Raw genomic sequence first — 21,409 nt, forward strand, 5'->3', positions numbered from 1 at the left:
TTTTTTTATTTTTTTATTTCTATATATGCAATTTTTATTTTTATTTATATTTTCTTAGGGTTGCCAAAATTAGGTGTCATCACCGTCGTTCTCTTCCGCTCGCCTCCAAGCACAGACGACATTGTATACATTATCAACTCCTCGCCAGTCTGGTTATCTCGCTTGAATTATGACGGTCTTCAGGTTCACTTATGGTGTAACAATAGGCTTGGTTTTGACTGTTTTAGCTGTTGGAGCAGCTCCTGATGAATCCCTCATTACTCACGTTCCAGGCTTTGATGGCTCTTTACCCTCTAGTCATTACGCAGGGTACAAAATCCACCATTGTCCTTACTGTCATTTCGATCTCAGCCTCGTTTAATTGTCTAAGAGAATTCCGAGTTCGTTATTTGCAGGTACGTCGCTATACCGGGAAACCCTGGAAAGAATAATTTGTTCTACTATTTCATTGCGTCTGAAAGGAATCCTAGCAAGGACCCTGTAGTACTGTGGCTTAACGGAGGACCCGGTTGCTCCAGCTTCTATGGTTTTGTTTTCGAACATGGTATTCGAATTAAGCACCAAACCATATGATGATGTTTTCGCAGTCACATGTTGCAAGGTCCCATTTTCATGGCCGTACCTACATGCAGGACCATTTAATTTTCAAGCAGGAAAGTCAAACGGAAGCTTGCCCATACTTCAGCTCAATCCCTTCAGCTGGTCTAAGGTCTGTAAAATCGTTTCTGTTTTGTGAACTTCTCCATTCACTTACTGGATTTCATGTTGTCGTAGAATAATTTGTAACTCATTGTTTCCTGAGGTCTACAAGGAAGTGCTCTTGCTCAATTTTCAGGTCTCCAACATTATCTATTTGGAGTCACCATGTGGAGTGGGTTTTTCATACTCTAACAATCCACGCAATTATGCGACAGGAGACCTTCAAACCGCCTCTGACACGCATGCGTTTCTTCTCAGGGTAACAATGCACCTGCACTAATCTGAATGTGTTAGGTTTAAGTCGGCCGGTCAATTTACAGGAAAGGAGTAAGTAGGATAGCAGTAGAGCAGCTGCTAATAAGCCATTGTATTGAAGCACTCCTCTTAATCTTATTATGTAAAGCCGCTGAATCATTTGTTTTTGGATTCAGTGGTTCGAGCTCTATCCAGAGTACCTTTCAAATCCATTCTACATATCAGGAGAGTCGTATGCTGGAGTTTACGTGCCGACTCTTGCCTCCAATGTAGTAAAAGGTACGGTGTACTCAACAAAATTCCAGGTTCATCTGTCTAGTTTTGTCAGTAATTGCAATTGAATTTCTCTTTCAGGAATTAAGAAAGGTGAAAAGCCTCTGATCAATTTCAAGGTATCCATCTCCTCTTCCCATCCTCTGCTGAATGACTTGGGCAACACCCAATTCCATGAGGATGGCTTTGACTGACTGAACTTTTTAAATATGAACAAATGTACCTTACTGCAGGGTTACCTCATTGGAAATGGGATTGCAGATGATGAATACGATGGCAATGGTCATGTGCCTTTCTTCTTCGGTATGGCGCTGATCTCAAGCGACATCTTTGAGGTCAGTTAAACAGGGAAGCTAGCACTAATGAGTGGATTTGTGCTCTCAAGAGGTCCCATGAGTATGTTTAGCAGAAGCTTTACAATTGATTCTGCAGGATTGTCAGGCTACATGTAAAGGGAAATTTTATGACCCCCCAAATGACCGATGCCGACAGAATATTCTCAAGGCTTATGCGGTGCGACGTTGTCCCTTTCACATTAATTTGGGACATGTGTATGAGCTTTAATAGCAATAGAACCGATACTATCCTCAAATAGATTTGCAAGTGGGATATGGCCTATAAATTGACATTTTTCCCTCTACTTTCTAGGCTGTGACAGATTTGAATAGCTACGACATTCTTGAGCCATGCTACCGCTACCCAGGCAACAAGGTCACGAGTCTGCCTCTTGGCCACCATTATTTGGGGGTGACTGAGAAGCCTCTCTACATAAGAGAGAGAATGTTAAGTTACGATTCACCTCTTTGGCTATTAGGAAAGGACAACATGATTACATCGAGTCCCCAGTCGGCAAACGCGTTTCACATCCCATGCTTTGTGAGTAATTCGAGCTTTTAGTATGCACGATTAATTTTCTATTGCTTTTCCAATCTCATCTGGAGGTTGAAAATCAAATTCCAGGGCATTGTAAATGTAAGCATGGCGACATTTTAGTGCTTTCTGAGAAAACTTGAACCTTCAATCGCTGTTGCTGTGCTTGATTAGTTACGTTTAAGATAAAAGATGGAGATTTGCATTAAACATTTGTTAACAAAAGACCGATATATCTGTTACTATAATGTGAGTCCAAATTTACATTGGGCGAGACCCAAAAACAGTGCTCGTTCTCTCCTCGAGATAAGTCAAGCATCAGTATCCCATTACGTATCATAATGTTCTCAGTTGTGAGTTTGCAGAATGCTGATTTCGCAACTGCATGGTTAAACAACGAAGCAGTTCGGGAAGCAATCCACGCAGCACCGGTAAAGTGTTAAATTTGTTGCTTTTCTTTGCTACAGAAATGTCGAGCTTCCAGTTATTTGATTGGGCATTTGCTTATCTTACATGTAATAGGCGAGTGTGGCAGGTCCTTGGGAGATATGTGCCATTAGAGTGTGGAGAAACTATACCATCGATACAGGAAGTATGATCCCGTATCACAAAAGTTTGATTTCTGAGGGATACAGGGCACTGATATACAGGTGAGATATGTGATGTTCATGCCCTCTGCATTACTGAGATGTCTCTTCTTGCCATGGCACTCCTAATAGGATTGATGTAACTTGAACTTGTCGAATTAATCTATTTGATCCTAATAGTTGTTGCCACTTTTACTTTTGATTGTCGTTAATTGACAGTTCTTTTATCTGCTCTCAGTGGAGATCATGATTCAGTCGTACCTTACACTGGTACTCAAGCGTGGACCAGGTCACTTGGATACAAAATTGTTGATGAATGGAGATCGTGGATCTCCAACGAGCAGGTCGCTGGGTAAGTTCTTACTTCATCCCATGTTCGGCGGTAATGCTTAGCACTTGCAAGGTATAATCTTATCGACTAGTACTCATGGTCAAAGAGTAGAAATGTTGCAAATCCTCTGTTCATTCAAATTTCCGTCGCTTTTAAGTGCATCCACGAATTCAAATTATTATGCAATGCCACTGTGGGTGATTACGCTAAGCTGCTCTAAGCATTCTACTCTAAGCATTCAAGCTTTTCCAACTCGTTTCAGGTATCTGCAAGGGTATGACCACAACCTCACATTCCTAACTGTCAAGGTCAGGAACCCATGAACCTTCTTACCCATCATATCTTAAGACTCACAATTCGTTGCACGAAAAAGACTAGAACAAGGTCACGGCATTATCATGAAGAGCGTGCTGTTTTCTGCATATTTTGGTCGCTCTGTCAGAACAAACTGGAATGTGGCACACTGCAATAGAACAATGCTGATAATATATACTTAATCTCTATGGACAAAGGATGCGACAGTATTGCTCTGTCAAAAGTCCTTCCTCAATGTCTACGACAAAATATAAAGAGTTGTCCGTGTCTAAATCCTAGAGAAAAGCTCAATTTATCCTTAACGAACTAATTTCGTATGATGTTTGGAAATGAGATATTTGAAGTTCAAATTCACAAATCCTTGCTTTTTGATAGTTGATACCGAAGATGAAAACCTTTGTCTCGCTTTTGAGGCTCCGAAGCAATTCTACTCTTTGTTTTACTGGGATGCACTTAAGCCGATCTATTTCTAATCGCACAAGTGCCGCTCGTTGTACTAGTCATCTAGTTGTCTGATGCTTATAATAACCGTCTTGTCATTGGTGCAGGGAGCGGGGCATGCGGTCCCTCAATACAAGCCGCGGGAATCATTGGATTTCTATACTCGCTGGCTAGATGGAAAACCAATTTGACATTACTACATCGCCTCTGGCTTATTGAAAGGGGATCCTTCTACCATTTAGTCTGAAAAGCAGGAGAAATAGAACTTATGTACTCGAAAAGTTCATCAAGTTTACAACAAGAGCTTTCTTTGCGGTTTCTTGATTTCTCCACTGTTCTTAGCACAAACAAACCGACTTGAATTTGGCCTATATTCTAACATAGGGAGAGATCAGTACTCCCGACTTTTGTTCAATTTCTCGAGAGACTAGGCGAAATGAGCTTTGTTATTCCATCCGGTAAAGTATGACAGATGTAATCGACATTGACACAGATTAATCATGCATTAATACTTGTTATATTGTAAAACTTACTGTATTTATTACTGATCCCCATGTTAGGCTGATTGATGTTGCCGTAATTCAAAGTCATGCATCAAGTCTTGTAATGCAATACAATGAAGATCTCTTTAAATCTAGAACCCTTTATGACATACCTGATGGAAGAAATTGAAGGTGAAACACTTGCAACTCACATGAAGAAGAGAAGGAGATAGATTTTTTTCGTTTAATTCTTTTTTAACAAGATCGATTACAAGACTTTTTTTATTTATAGACTTGTTACATGACTGTTATTCTTTCTCATAAATATAGCTAGTGTTCCAAGGAGATAAAATCCTAGGAATTTACAAAACATTAATTACACCTTGAAACACAAACATTCACGATATAGAAATATGAACAAACTTCTTCAAAGAAACGCTACATTAATGACTTTTTTTTTTTAATGTGTGTACCTAGAGAGTCGAAGGGACAAATTAATGGATCAATAACTTCTTTGCGTGATTGACAACATCCAATGAATTTGGTTTAATCATTAACAATCTAAGGCTTAGAACCAATCAATATTTTTGGTTCCACTCTATCATAGCTGAACGAGTAAACATTTATAATCAATCTTTACACCAAAAATCTCATCATGATGAATGCTTCTACCAATTACCACTTGAGCTTATGGCTTCCGGCTTTTAATCCAGGCATGCCCAGCTTGATACTTAGTTGATTTGATATGACTAAATCGAGTATACTAATGGCGCACTCCTTGTTTTCCTTTTGCAATCACAGTCAGCTAAACGAAAACCACGACCAGTGAGTCCAGCTTGTGCAACATCAGATTGGTCAGGATCAGTTGTCGTCGAACGCCAACATTGTCTATTTCTGAAGGTATTATACCGCTAGTGCTCACTGCATCCGGCGCAACCTCCAGCGAGGCATGTTCGCGACTTTCTTTGAATAAATCAAGTTCTGGAATAATGATGCTCGAGGAAAAGCTGGCTATCACATCCGAGGGTCACTACTTCCTGATCTGTGAGACAAGGCTCTCAGATTTCGATGAGCATAACGGGTTATTGCTTGCTATAGGGGTATCAAAATGGGTCCATGGCCTATTTTTTTGACTTATATTTCTTATAAATGGGTTGTGTATGGGTTGTCAGTATTCAAAGGTCCGGCCATAAATGGGTTCAAAGAGTTAAAAGTTGAATTAGATGGGCCGAAAATGGGTCACCCATTAAAAAATATTATCATCAAGGCTAGAGGTCACGCAGCTTTTGCAAGCACCACCATCGATCTTGCCCTGGCAACTCGCAAGCAACCGTAACACTTGTCGTCGCTCTTCAGTTGCCTACTTCTGTGCCCGCCTCTGTTGCCTGCCGATGGTGCGACGTTAACCTAACCCTCTGTCGTTAGGGTTTGGTTACTCATCAGCTTCATCCTGGATCTCCTTCTGCTGAATCAGAGCCTCCTCTTTCAGTATCCTCGAGCTTATGCCTTACGATATGAGCTTCTCCTCTTTTTTGTGCTTCTTCGCAGGTCTCGTCACGGCGGTTTCATTGTCGTCAGCGAGGAAGGCTTGCGGATTTTGGTGCCTCGTTCTCTTCTTGGCCATTGTTGGAGGAGGAGGAGGAAGAAGAGGTGTGTCGGTGGTCGGAGCTGGATCTGGAGCAGAACACTGCTGGCAACGGATGCAGAAGAAAATCCTAAACCTCGACTAGGATTGATGGTGCGTGATGTTGGTTGAGCTCACGCATGGACCTTTTGTCGGGCTTGTCGAGGGAATAAAAGATGCGACGAAAATTTAGAAAATCAATTAGAAATTTCAGTCCTCTTTTCTAATCTCTTTTCAGTTTTCTTTCTAAACATCAAACCATAAAATAAATTTTCTTTTGTTGTAAAATATCGCGTGGCGAATATATAATAGAGAAGAGATTAAAGAAGAGAAAGCAAGTGAACATTAGAGATAGTAGCAAGATGAGAGAGCTTTATTTCTAGTATCTCACTGTCGTGTTTCTGTGTGATTGTCTATTGTACATCAAAACTAAACTCCTATTTATAGGAGAACAAGAATGTACTTATCATTAATATCAATGTATCGAATGATACATGTACGGGATAAGGAGACGAACGTTCATTGTATAGGAGATGTACTTAGAACATTTGATACAAATGTACCATAATAAGTACATTGGATAAGATGAATATAATGAATATTCATTCATGTATTCTATCATATTCATGTATTTCATAACACTCCCCCTTGAATATTCATCATATTCATTACAAATGTGCATTGAATGATACTGCCTCATTAAAAACCTTAAGCCGGAAAAACCCAGTGGAATAAAAACCGAACAAAAGGGAAAAAGAGTGCAGAGCACAAATATTATGATATCTCCCTTTTATGGATGCATTAATTGCCTCGTTAAAAACTTTAAGCCGGAAAAACCCTATGGGAAAAAACCGGACATAAAGAAAAAAGAGTGCAATGTATATATAGCCACTCCTGGGACTAATCATTATTGCATCTTGTGAACTAGCCGCATATCAATACTGCAATGCATAGTTCATAATATCTCCCCCTCAATAGAGCCATATAGCCACTTCTGGGGCTAATTAATCTTACATCTTATGAACTCGCCTCATACCAATGCCATATACTAATTTCTCAAAACTTGATGTTGGCAATGATTTGGTAAAAAGATCTGCAAGATTATTTATGGATCGAATCTGTTTAACATCAATTTGTCGACTTTCTTGGAGTTGATGAGTATAGAAAGATTTCGGCGAGATATGCTTGGTCCTATCACCTTTGATATATCCTCCCCTGACTTGTGCAACACAAGCAGCATTATCTTCATAAATTATAGTGGGAGAATTAGTAACCGGTATTAAGCAACAAGAATTATGAATATGTGTTATAACGGATCTTAACCAAACACACTCCCTTCCAGCTTCATATAAAGCAATAATCTCAGAGTGGTTAGAAGATGTAGCTACTAGCGATTGCTTCGTAGAACGCCAAGAAATAGCGGTGCCGTTATAACAAAATAAATGCCCGGTTTGAGAGCGAGCCTTATGTGGATCGGATCTATATCCAGCATCAGCATATCCAACTAAACCAGAGTTAGTGGAATCATTGGAATAATATAATCCCAAATCTATGGTTCCTCGGAGATAACGGAAAATATGTTTAACTCCATTCCAATGTCTCCGAGTTGGCTCGAACTAAAACGTGCCAATAAATTTACCGCAAAAGCGATATACGGTCTCGTACATTGTGCCAAGTACATCAAAGCCCCAATTGCATTGAGATATGGTACTTCAGACCAAGTATCTCTTCATCAGATTCTTTAGGACGAAATGGGTCATTTTGGGGATCTAGAGACCTTACAACCATAGGGGTGCTCAATGGGTGAGCTTTGTCCATGTTGAAACGTTTAAGCAATCTTTCAACATATGCTAATTGATGGACGATTATTCCATTTGCTTTATGCTCAAGCTCTAGACCAAGACAAAGTTTGGTTTTACCCAAATCTTTAACTTTAAACTCCCTTTTCAAATATTCAGCAGTTTCAGCTAACTCTTATGGAGTTCCAATTAAATTTATATCGTCGACATAAACTGCTATAATAGCAAATCCGGTTTCTGATTTCTTAATAAACACGCATGGGCAAATATGATCATTTTTGTACCTTTCCTTAATTAGGTACTCACTTAGGCGTTGATACCACATGCGACCGGATTGCTTTAACCCGTACAAGGATCTTTGCAATTTTATTGAGAATAAATTGCGGGGGTGCATGTTTCGGGCATTTTGAATCCCTCAGAATTTTCATATAAATATCGAGTCTAATGAGCCATATAGATATGCTGTCACAACGTCCATAAGACGCATTTCCAATCTTTCAAAGATTGCTAGGCTAATGAGAAAACGAAATGTAATCATATCAATCACAGGTGAATATGTTTCATTATAATCAATCCCAGGTTTCTGGGAGAATCCTTGGTCAACGAGTCGGGCTTTATACCTAACAACCTCGTTTTTCTCATTTCATTTTCGGATAAATACCCATTTATATCCAACGGGCTTTACATTATCGGGGATACGAGTTACAGGTCCAAAAACCTCTCGTTTAGTTAGGGAAGCTAATTCAGCTTTAATTGCTTCCTCCCACTTATGCCAATCTTGCCTTTGACGACATTCAATAATAGATTGTGGTTCACAATCATCATCCATAATTTGATGAGCAACGAGAATGCAAAAGCATCATCAATGATGATTTCATTTCGATCCCAAATTTCATTACAATATGTAATGGAATTCTCAGTATTCCCGGGGCTAGTGCTCCTTTCATGGGTTTGCACCTCTTCAGGGGCAATAAGCTCTTTGGGAGCAAGCATAACGCCAGGCTCTTCTGGAGCGGATTCTTGATTCTTTCCCATTCGTTTTCGAGGAACAGTATCTTTTGATCCTATCGGTCTGCCACGCTTCAAGTGCGGGGGATTTTGATCCATTTTAACCTGTTCTTCGGGAACAGCTATCCTAGCTGGAGCATTTGCAGCTGGAATATAAGACTTCGTTACCTTAGTAGCATCATTAAATGCGTCAGGAAGTCTATTGGCCATAGCCTGTAAATGGATTATTCGCTGCACCTCGTTTTCACATTCAGGAGTCATTGGGTCTAATTGAGATAAATTTTTCTCATTCCAGGAAAAAACCTTAACTGGTTTTTGTTTTGCAGTCATGGAAGTTATAGGTATCCCAATTGATGGAAACCTAGTCTCATCGAAATGACAATCTACAAACCTGGCAGTAAAAAGATCACCAGTAGTTGGTTCCAAGAACCTAATGATAGATGGTGAATTAAACCCAACATAAATGCCCAAACGGCGTTGGGGACCCATTTTCGTCCTTTTTGGTGGTGCTACAGGCACCTGTACTGCACAACCAAAGGTGCGTAGATGTGAAATATCTGGTTCATAACCGAGAACCATTTGAAGGGGAGATTGTAAAATACTAGCAAGGTGGGCGTAATCTTATTAGAGCTGCCGCATGCAAAACTGCATGACCCCATGCTGTATCGTTGAGATTCGTTCTCAATAGAGTGCGGGCAATGATTTGGATACGTTTAATCAAGGATTCTGCCAATCCATTTTGAGTATAAACATATGCAACCGGGTGCTCAACCTCGATTCCGAGTGAAGCACAATATGTATCAAAACTCTTTGATGTAAATTCACCAGCATTATCCATCCTTATGCTCTTAATTGGATAATCAGGGAATTGTGCCCGGAGCTTTATAATCTGCGCAAGTAAACGTGCAAATGCGACATTGCGCGTAGATAGTAGGCAAACATGGGACCATCTACAGGATGCGCCCACTAATACCATAAAATATCTAAATGGTCCACTTGGTGGTTGTATTGGTCCACAAATATCACCCTGAATTCTTTGCAAGAATAAAGGAGATTCAAAATTAACCTTTGTTATAGAAGGTTTAATAATGAGCTTTCCTTGTGAGCAAGCCTCACAATTATAATCTTTGGACAACAATACCTTTATATCCTTTAAAGGGTGCCCTTTTGTATTTTGAATTATCCTACGCATCATTGAAGCGCCAGGATGACCAAGGCGATCATGCCACAGTCCAAACTGATCAGGGCTTACCAATCTCCAGGATGTGGTAGCGTAGGTTTCAACAGCTTTAATCATGACACAATACAAACCCATAGAAGAAGCTTCTAGCTTCTCATGGATGGTCTTCAGCCCATCTTATAAGAGGAAATGCCAATGTATTCCTTATCTTGCTCATAAATAGTCTCAATATGGTACCCATTACGGCGTACATCTTTGAAACCGAGCAGATTCATTTTGATCGAATGCTTAGAAACGCATTCTCAATATGCAGGATTGTGCCATTTGGCAAAATAATTGCAGCATTCCCAAAACCATCAATAATCGGAACAGGACCTGATATTGTATGGATTTGTGCCTTACGTAATGTCATACTCGAGAAAAGTGTCTACTACAAAATATAGTATGTGTTGTTGCACTATCAAGCAAACAAACATCTTCCTTTTTTCGGTATTTTCCATTTGCATTTATATTGACAACTTCAGGTGTCAAGTATCATAAAAGTTGCATATTAGTTATATAGTCGAATAAAATTTCAAAGATAAATATTATATAAGGTTCATAAGTATTTCATAAAGAACAATAAAAAAAAAAAAGTAATACATTTAAAGCGAAACAACATAAATTTCAAAGTTCAAATTATTATCCACCAATCTGATTCATCAAAGTAATCGAGAGGTCCTCAAAAGAAATCAGAGACATCCAATGATGCATTTGCTACTTCAGGAGCAAGAGGAGTCCCACCAACGGAGATATTATTGGCCTCAACAGTGGTTATGGCAGTAGGATTGATTTCAATGGCATGAGATTCACCACGCTTGCCCGTATTCTTTAAAGATGCATGGTATAGGTCAACAAAATGTTTTGGCGTACGACAGTGTGACCGTGACCCCTGCCCGGTCATGCCACAGCGATGACAAATACTTTCATTAATCACCTTATTTTGCTTCTTTTCTTTGCCATGATTCAGGCCAAAGTTTGATTTCCTAGGGCAGTTAAATTTCTTGCCATCCCTTCTAGGATTATGTTCTTGCCTGCGCTTATAACCCTTAAAATGGCCAGTATTTTTCTCAAAGTTAGTATGTGCTTCAGGCAATGCTTTTGAGCCAGCAGGTCTAAGATCATGATTTTTGAGTAGCAATTCATTAGTTTGCTTGGCAGTAAGAAGCACAGAAATTAATTCAGAATACGTGGCAAATTGACATTGCCGGTATTGCTGTTGCAATATAATATTCGAAGCATGAAAGGTGGAAAAAGTTTTCTCAAGCAATTCTGCATCAGTGAGTTTGATACCGCATAACTCTAGCCGAGAAACGATATCAAATAAAGCAGAATCATAGTCAGACACTGATTTAAAATCTTGCAGTCTGAGATTTTACCAATCATATTGTGCTTAAGGGATGATAACAGTTTTGGTATGATCATACCTATCCTTCAACCTCCTCCACAAGATATGCGGGTCTCGAATGGATAAATATTGAGTCTGCAGGCTCTCATGCAAATGACAGCGAATAAAAATCAGCGCATTTGCTTTATCCTTTTCATTTGAGGTTCTATCCTCTGTAATTGTATTAGCGAGACCTTGCCCTTGGAGGTGCATTTCCATGTCAATGCACTAGGATAGATAATTCTTTCCACTCACTTTGAAGATGTGGAATTTGGGCTTTTCAATATTTGCCGCAAAAATAAATCCTTAAATTAATTAAAAGGATTTCCAAATATCTACCGCTACTTCAAGAGCAGAAGGATACTTTTAGATTTGAAATTTTGGCTTTGGGCCAAGAAAAATAAAAATGAAGAATTGATAGAAGAAGATGAAGTATAAGTTGATTAATAAAAATAATACCCACCTTGCAAAATTTACTTACTCAATCGGTAGATCTTCGTGCTTGCAAAAGTTACTTACTCAATCGGTAGATCATCGTGCTGATAACGTGTTGTAAAATATCGCGTGGCGAATATATAATAGAGAAGAGATTAAAGAAGAGAAAGCAAGTGAACATTAGAGATAGTAGCAAGATGAGAGAGCTTTATTTCTAGTATCTCACTGTCGTGTTTCTGTGTGATTGTCTATTGTACATCAAAACTAAACTCCTATTTATAGGAGAACAAGAATGTACTTATCATTAATATCAATGTATCGAATGATACATGTACAGGATAAGGGAGACGAACGTTCATTGTATAGGGAGATGTACTTAGAACATTTGATACAAATGTACCATAATAAGTACATTGGATAAGATGAATATAATGAATATTCATTCATGTATTCTATCATATTCATGTATTTCATAACACTCCCCCTTGAATATTCATTCATGTATTCTATCATATTCATGTATTTCATAACATCTTTTATATTATTTAGGAACATTTATCATAAAAATAAATCTTAAAACATGCTCACACTCACATAAACTAAAAATGACCAGAATTTGAAAAAATGTTATAATTTAGAAAAAAAAGATATTATCTTTTGAAGCTGCTATCTAACAAATAAAATATCGAGAAAATGTTAAATAAGGGCTCAAGTGTCATTATTTTCTCAAATAAAGGCTTGAAGCGCCGTAATTCTTTCAAATAAGGATCTGAAATGAAATCAGTTTTAAATAGGGTCTGCAATGGTTATATCAATTTTAAATAAGTACTTGACTTTCTAGGTGGTTAAGGGTATTTCTGTCCTTTACTCTCTTTTTTTTTTTTTGTGATTTTTTTTCTTTATACATTTTTTTTTTTCCTTTTTGATTTTCTCTTCCCGTTTGCCGGTGGTCGAGCAGGTAAGGCAACCATTGCCTTGGGTGAGACCGCCCTTGCAAAATCTAGGCAAGGTTTGCCCTCAAAAGCTATAGGTGAAGGTCGCCATATCCAATCTAGGTGAGGGGATGGCCTCGACTTGATCGCAGTCCTCACTAGCGGTTGGGAGGTCATTGAGCCCTCGTCGGCGCTCACTAGAAAAAAAAAAAAAAGGAAAAGGAAAAGAAGAAAGAAAAAGGAAAAGATAATTTAACATAAAAATGGTCTTTTGATAAAAATACCCTTTGGCTAGCCGGAATATTTAGCCAGCCGGCAATCAACAAGGTTAGTCCCTTATTTGAAGCTACTATAGCTGCTTCATGCCTTATTTGACGTAAGGTCCACTTTAGGTCATTATTTGAAAAAATGATAGTACTTTAGGCTCTTATTTGAAATTTTCCCTAAAATATTGCTGCACAACGGACTATGGTCGTTACAAATTAAATTCAGTGTGAATAATTTTTTTTTTGGTAACCCAAGAAACCTCCGTGGGCTGCTTCGCGGTTGAAGTAAACCCTGGAGGGAGTAGAGTCACCACCACCCTTGCTTCCCGGGTAAGTCGTGGGTTCCTTTCCAACAAGGCAGATGACGCAGGGGATTCGAACACTTGGACCTCTTGCGAAAGGAACCAGCGCTAACCACTACGCCGCCACCACGGGTGATCGGTGTGAATAATGTTCATATAAATAATGATACTGAAAAGAGCTAGTATCTAACAAGTAAAATGGGTTTGTCAGCCCTAAGTTCTTTATATATATTTTGGTCAAATTCTTTATAAATATTTTGCTTTTTTTAATATGATTTGAAGTTTTTATCCAAGTAGCATATACATGCGAAGAGCTTAAAGAGAGTGTGGGTTTTCCTAGAATATTAATGTGTTTTAATAATGTGAGTTAGGTCGGGTAAGGATTGAGTATGGGTCATTAGATTTGCACTATATGAATATGTATCAAAATGGGTTAAATGGGGTAATATGGGTCATACCATATACAACTTGACCCACTCATTTGACTAGGTCATAAGAGCCCACCGAACCAATTCTCTGCCACCGAATTGGATTGTTAGCCCTCCCCATTGCCTATGGTTGATTTTATACTTAGATATTGAAACTTCTTATTATCCTTGTATTGGTTAGAAATGAAAGTTATATCATTCTGAAAAAAAAAAAAATCAATGCAATGATTTTACTATCTATGCTCTCAGTGGTTTCTTTGATTAGTGTACAGTGTATCATTTGCTCTGCTGCTTTTTTTATAACTTTGACCTCTAGTTTTTGAACTGGAGTTCCTTTTGGCACTGTAACCGACTACGTCAACCTTGACGGTCGGCCACTATTAGATTTAAGCGAGATCATTAATTAATTGCATTTAAATCAAGTACCGCCGCCCGATAGTAATATAATTTTTGCTCTAATCCAGTAGTTACTTCATCACCTTCTTATTAATGTCGTCACGATTCTATTCTTGGTATCTAAGCTTACAGGCTTGCGGGAATAGGTAATGCGCATAGACCTAAGTCACGCCAAAAGTGGGAAATCTAGACGCCCTCACCTACCGTGCAAAGGGTCGCAGGTGGTGTTGTATATATGTCTGGTTCCTTTGGGCCTGGTCGCTACGACCCTCTTTGCGAGTACACAAGTGCTGTTGTACACATGCTTGGTTACACGGAAGGTGAAACCAGCTACGGCTGCTCTTTCGGCGTGCTCTAGGTTTCTTTTTATGTTTCCTTTGTCCATCAAGCTCATCACTAAAACAGCATCAGTTTAGGCGTCTCGTGTTGAAGTTCGATCTTCTTCAAATTTGAACAAATGACGAATCATCCGACTATTCGAATAATGTCGCTTTTTGAATTTTCTATCAATTAGTCTTCACATTATATCGAACTTCTCTAAAGATGAATTCCGCGCAAGTTCTTTAGATGTGGTTTTTAATTTTTCTTTTCTACCTCGGTCTTTCATATATATTAGCTTTTAAAAAAATTTCAAAACAGATACAAAAAAGGAAAAAGGCAAAATGTGGAGGAGAGGTGGCACAGGAGTATTTAGTGGGGCTGTGCAGATTCTAGGGCAAAGTACTTGCACTTTTTTATAATTACCAAGTTTCAATTTTTGGAATCTAGAACCTAACCTATATATTCTTGGAATCGCCCTTGAAATCTGGAACTTGTTATTAGTTATATGCCATAAAGTAACCATGTAATAGTTATATGTTAGAGATTTCAGTTGTGTTGTCAAATTAATGATAAAAACGTATTCATTCATTCGCCCAATTATCTGTATGAATAATTCCATAAGATTAGTTGTAACTGGACTTATTCTTGAGACGTTAAGAATATGCGTGACGAGTTCACAGTTAAATTGAATTTTAAACCATTCATGGTCAATGGATATTAATGATCCAGTTGAGACCGGTGTATTCTTAGCTCACCATCAAGTATTGTATGCTCAAGATAATGATGAGTCATGAGTCTTGGGTATTATGATGCTCAAGTTAGAACACACGTGCTTGTAACAGACACGTTCATTGAATGTGACACATAGAATGATTGGCAACATGGAAGCTTTTAGCGGGGTCAATGACTAATTGTTCATGCTCTGGTTTTGTATAAATAATTCTTAAACTTGAGGCACAGTGTTGACTTATATAGTGTTTGGACTAAATACTGAAAGGGTAAATCAGACATTTACCCATGACCAGTATCAAAATATCATGAAGGCCCCCAATCAATTAAGTGCTATTGACAGGACTGCTAGTTTCTGAGGTATCTCTTTATGCATAATAGACTCTATTTCAATTGATGCATGGATGATTGTTTAAGGTGCTAACGAACACATAATTTGCAATGAGAAGCTTTTCTCTTGAATTGACACCATATTCCATTCTCCATGTCAAGTATGTCTTCCAAACAAATGTCACTTGTGTCACCAAAATTGACATTGTTTATCTTAGTCCCAAAATTATTCTTAGAAATGTCCTTTATATTCCTAAATTTGAGTTCAAGTTAATATTGTTTTCCAAAGCTTGCAAGGACAATTCTTGTCACGCCATATTCAACTCACAAAATTGCTTCTTTTAAGACCTTTCGGTGAATAAACCGATGGGCTTGGGTAGTATTACACAAGAGCTATACTTTTGGACCAATTTTCTAAAGGATTTTGATTAATCTTCCATTTCATGAAATAAAGGTGTTTCATGTAATGACATTATTGATAATAAGATCCTTCTTTTCCATCGTTTGGGTCATAGTACTTGTTTTCCTCACTGCAAATGTCCCATCTATCCTTTGGCAAAATAGTCACGAATATCATTCCTAGTCAATAAATCTTGAGCCACCAGTGCTTTTCATTAATACATGTTGATGTATGGGGTCCGTATCATACTCCACATCACAATGGAGTTCGTTTCTTTCTCACCATTGTGAATGATTATACTCCTACCACATGAGTTTTCTTCATGCAAAAAGAGCCAAACTTCTTCCCATTTGCAGAATTTTTTTCACCCTAATAAAGAATCAATTTGACAAATTTATAGGTAATAGACATGAGTTTTTCACTACTGACTATAAGTCTTTTTTCTTTTCTCGTGGCATTCTTCATGAGAGTTCTTGCACCTATAATCGTCAGCAAAATGGAATTGTTGAATGAAAGCAACGTCATCTTTTAGAAGTAGCTTGAGCCTTTAAATATCAAGCATTAGTTTCTTAGGCATTTTGAGGAGATTGTGTGGTCACAACAACCTATTCATTCAATCGCATGCCAGATACTTAAAGATTGGACTCCTTTTAAAATGCTTTTCCGGAAACGACCATATATTGATCATTTAAGAGTTTTTGACTATTTATGCTAAGCAACTATTGTAGGACCTCAAGACAAAATGGATCACGTGCCATATAATGCATTTTTATGCTGTATCTTGCTTTACGAAAGGTTATATTCTCATGGAGATATCCACATCCCAGTTCTTAATAAGTAGAGATGTTGTTTTCCATAAAGATATATTTCTATTTCAAGAAATGACATCTTCATCTCAATCACCTGATTCGGTATTAGATCGTCGATCATTCTAATCAGGGGGAGGATTTATCTTTGAATCCATAGTATATTTTTGCTACATTAGATCCTGAATATTCTCTACTAGCAACACATAATTTTGTCTCCAAGAATCAAGCAATCGAGTCTTTAGTGATGTCATCTGAGGAGAGGACCACACTTGTTTCACCTGCTTCATCAATAGCATCTCCACAGCTAATTTTTGATGAATCTTCATCACTGTTCATGGATAGATGCCTATTGAGCAACCTCGACATACTGGCCATCATGTTCGCCCCACCAATATGGACCAAAGACTACATATGTCCCACATTGAATTCTCCGAATACACATTATCTAGTGTCCTCTCATGTCTCATATAGTTGACTATCACTAGACTATATGTGTTGTATTTGTCGCATATCATAGGAACAAGAACCTTCTTCCTATGATGAAGCAGCTCATGATCCATGTTGGCATCAAGCTACAGAGTCCGAGTTAAATGCTCTCATAGAGAATCACACTTGGGATATTGTTTCGTTACCTCCACATCAAAAACCAATAGGTTGCAAATGGGCATACAAGATTAGATATTGGGGAGATGGTTCTGTTGAGCATTACAAGGCTTGATTGGTAGCTAAAAGCTTCACACAAAGAGATGGATTCAATTATCATAACACTTTTTCTCCAGCTACTAAGGAGGTAATTGTTCGTTCCTTTTTCTCCATTACCGTATTTCACAATTGGCCACGGATGTCCACAATACTTTCCTTTATGGGAGCTAGACGAAGAAATCTATATGGATCTTCCATGGGGTTTACATAGATAGGGGAGTCTTGGGTATGTCGTCTCCACAAATTCTTGTATGGACTTAAATGGGTTTCCCAACAATGGTATGCCAAATTTACCACACCACTCATAGATGCAGGTTTTCAACATTCCAAGCATGATTATGCCTTATTTACATGGACCAGAGGTACATCATCAATCTATTTGTTAATGTATGTCGATGATATATTATCATGGGATATGATGAATATGATGTTGAAGATTTCAAAGAATATCAACATTCCACCTTTTATATTAAAGATTTGGGACCTCCCAAATATTTTCTTGGCATTGAGATTGTTTGGTCCGATGAAGGAATCTGCCTTAGCCAACGAAAATTCATTAAAAATCATATTAGAAGTAGGATTGTTAGGGTGTAAGCCAATTGTTGTTTAGATTGAATAAAATATCGTTGACAACACATGAATATGATATGGGATCATCATCATCACCTATTGTTGATTTATTGCTTAAGGATCCATGAAGCTACCAAGACTTATCGGAAAATTGATTTATCTCACCATGACTAGACTAGACCTGATATATATTATGTGGTACATATACTCAATCAATTTATGCATAGCCCAAAGCATTTGCATATGAATATAGCATTAAAAGTTGTGAAATATTTGAAAGGATGTCTAGGCCTTGGAATACTTTTATTGTGTGATTGTGACATGAACATGGCATCTTATTGTGACACGGACTATGCTACTTGTCCAATGACATGAAGATTTGTCATAGGTTTTTCCATTAAATTAAGAAGATCCTCGATTTCATGGAAGACAAAGAAATAGTCAACAGTTTCCTTATCATCAATTGAATCGGAATATCAAGCTATGGCAAAGATTGCTTGTGAAATAGTATGGATTCAAGGATTACTTTCTAATCTTGGAGTGCAAGTGGATGGGCTGAACATATTGTTTTGCGATAATGATGTTGCACTCAAGCTTGGAGCAAATCCAATATTTTATGAGAGGACAAAACACATAGAAATCGACTATCATTTCACTTGGGATAAAATCCCAAAAGAATAGTTGCAACAAGAGGAATTGCAACTGCTGAACAACCCGCGGACATTTTCACCAAATTATTATGTCAAAGATAGCACATGTATCCATTGAGTAAGCTAGGCATCTTCGATATATACAAGTCACTAGCTTGAGGGGAGTGTTGAAGATACGATTTGGTATATCTTGAAGATATGATTTGATTCCACGGATGATTGTACTAATCTTAGATTGATAGATTAATTGATTCAAATGATTCAAATAGGAAAATAGTATCAAGTATATTATTTCCTATATTGTATATTCTTGTATTACATATACCTCATACATGAACGAAAGATACATTGAAAATTTCTCAAGATCTTGATTTCTGTCAGAATAGAATATACTTAACGGGAAGTTCGTTGAATTCTGATCCTCTTCCGTTTCCATGTGGAGTCCGAAACTTGACATCCCGTTCATCTATGTCGACAGGGCGAGGCAATCACCATAAGAAAGAGGGGAAAGAGCCAAGTCAACTGGGAGGCATAATTAAGCCACGACTAAGTCATATATAAGAAAATTAATAGATAGAATTAGCACCCCCACCATTCTATTAAGTGATCTATGATTGCACGTGGCCCCATGATCAACCAAAGCGACGACGAATACCGCGTCGAAATTCCCATGTTCACCAATCGAATTGATAAGGTAACAATAATTGATAGCTCGATAGGATAGAATATACTTGGTGTGAAGCACATTGAATTATGATAATACCATTTTCATATAAAATCTGAAACTTGGAGCTGCGGACACCTAGAGTGTCAAAATTAGGCACAATGTAACATTTTAATGCCAAAAGTTTCAAAATATACATTTAAATGTCAAAATCGGAGAAAAATGGAATACTTAAGTGCTAACAATGAGAAATTCCAGTAAGCAACATCGTTTTTGGTACTGATGTGGCTAGATAGACGCAAAATAACATCGTTTTGGCATTGACGTAACTGCAAAATTGAATTTAATATAATATTAATTAAAACAAATTTAAAAAAAAAAAAATTAAAAAGAAGGAGGCGGGACAAATTCCCTCGCTGAAGCTTGCTGCAAATCTCTCCTTTTTTTTTTAATTCACATTTATTTTAAAATTCAATTTCGAGGCAAAACGATGTCGTTTTTGTCAGATCATTACTGAGTTGGTTTCCGACGAGCCACATAAACCACATATATTATTCATGAAAGCCACGTCAGATTTCCAACTACTCTTATTGGACTTGGCACTGAAGTGATCTACTTTTCAAAAAAGTGGTACTTAAATGTACATTTTGAAACTTTTTGCACTGAAGTGTTTACCTGTGCCAAGTTAACACTTTTGGTTTACTTTACCCCAGAAATTTGACATCCTATTTATCTATATCAATAGGGCAAGGTGTGATGATGACATGGATGAAAATCCATAAGACAACGTAAATAAATTATATCGTGCAGATTGATCTCTTTAAATAAGTACTTCACAATGACACAAGTAGAGAACAAACACGATACAAGTAGAGAATAAACATGTATATGTCTATAGCCAATAGTATTCTTTTTGGGAGAGAGTTCTCTTTTGATCTTTTCACCTAATTACCTCGAAACCAAGTTGGGGGGAAAAGTACCAAAAAAGTCATAAACCTATTGTATTAGTACAAATTTGGTTATAAACTTTTTAATTGGATCAATTCAGTCATAAACCTTTTAATATTTGTGCCAATTTAGTCCATCCGGCCAATTTTGGCCGGCCGGTCTTGACGTGGACGTCGGCCGGTGGCGGACGCCGACATGGCAATTTTTATGATTTTTTAATTATTTTTTCGAATTTTTGATTAATTTTTTTCTTTTTTCTTTTCTTTTTACTTTTATTTTCAGCTTTCTTCCTCACGGTGGCCAACGAGCCTCTGCTGAGGCTCACCGACCACTGGGCAAGGGCTTCGCGGCCCTCGCCCGGCCTCTCCTAGGGTCACCGGTGAGGCGGCTTCGCCCAGATCTGGGCGAAAAGAAAAGAAAAAGAAAAGAAAAAGAAAAGAAAAAAGAAAAAAAATTAATAAAAATCATAAAAATTGCCACGTCAGCGCCAACTGGCCAAAATTGGCCAAATGGACTGAATCGGTACCAATATTAAAAGGTTTATGACTAAATTGGTCCAATTGAAAAGTTTAGAACTGAATTGGTACCAATGCAATATGTTTTGGACTTTTTGTACTTTTCCCATAAGTTGGGAGAACTACTTGAATTAACTTAGAATACATGCGATGTTTTCATTTAGCACTTGAAAGTTCTAAACCGCCATTAATTTCCCACTCTCCTACTTTCCACTACCTAAACGTAAGTAGTCAATTGTCATACAAAAATGAAATAGAACAACATATAGTTGCTAGTTTTTAGCTAGCGAACTATTTATCATTTCAAAAAATTTCATGGGCATCAGCGGCTTAATCTAACGTAAATGGTGCAACACACATGCGGTCTACCTTCACAAATTTTTCGTGGGTATCAGCGGCTCAATCTAACGTAAATGGGGCAACTTCATGTGGCGTTTTTAAAATAGGATTGTGCTGCTTAGTTTGTATTTTAAGGAATATTGTCCAAAAAAAAAAAAATCCTGAACTTATGGTACGGTAGCCAACTTGGTCCTAAGATTTATACCAATTTAGTCATAAACATTTCAATTGTGCCAATTTAATCTTAAACCTTTTAATGATTTGTTAATTTAGTATAAAACCTTTTAATTAATCAATTTAGTTTTAAATCTTTTGATAATATGCCAATTTAGTTATTGCAACCAATTTTTGGGAAGATATCGCTAATAGGTAGTCTAGCATCA

The 21,409-nt window shown here is 37.7% G+C and overlaps 1 protein-coding gene across 1 annotated transcript; it reads left to right on the forward strand.

Annotated features, from left to right (window-relative positions):
• Window positions 1–162: 162 nt before the first annotated feature.
• Window positions 163–3,040, forward strand: LOC104431101 (serine carboxypeptidase-like 20). Its single transcript, XM_010043788.2, has 12 exons — window positions 163–309; window positions 396–544; window positions 633–709; window positions 836–958; window positions 1,131–1,233; window positions 1,309–1,346; window positions 1,461–1,562; window positions 1,660–1,740; window positions 1,876–2,103; window positions 2,463–2,528; window positions 2,620–2,747; window positions 2,923–3,040. The coding sequence occupies exons 1-12, from the start codon at window positions 170–172 to the stop codon at window positions 3,038–3,040; spliced, it is 1,353 nt and encodes a 450-aa protein (XP_010042090.2). The 5' UTR covers window positions 163–169.
• Window positions 3,041–21,409: the final 18,369 nt, after the last annotated feature.

The sequence above is a fragment of the Eucalyptus grandis genome, chromosome 7 (assembly GCF_016545825.1).
Source record: "Eucalyptus grandis isolate ANBG69807.140 chromosome 7, ASM1654582v1, whole genome shotgun sequence".
Classification (NCBI taxonomy): Eukaryota; Viridiplantae; Streptophyta; class Magnoliopsida; order Myrtales; family Myrtaceae; genus Eucalyptus; species Eucalyptus grandis.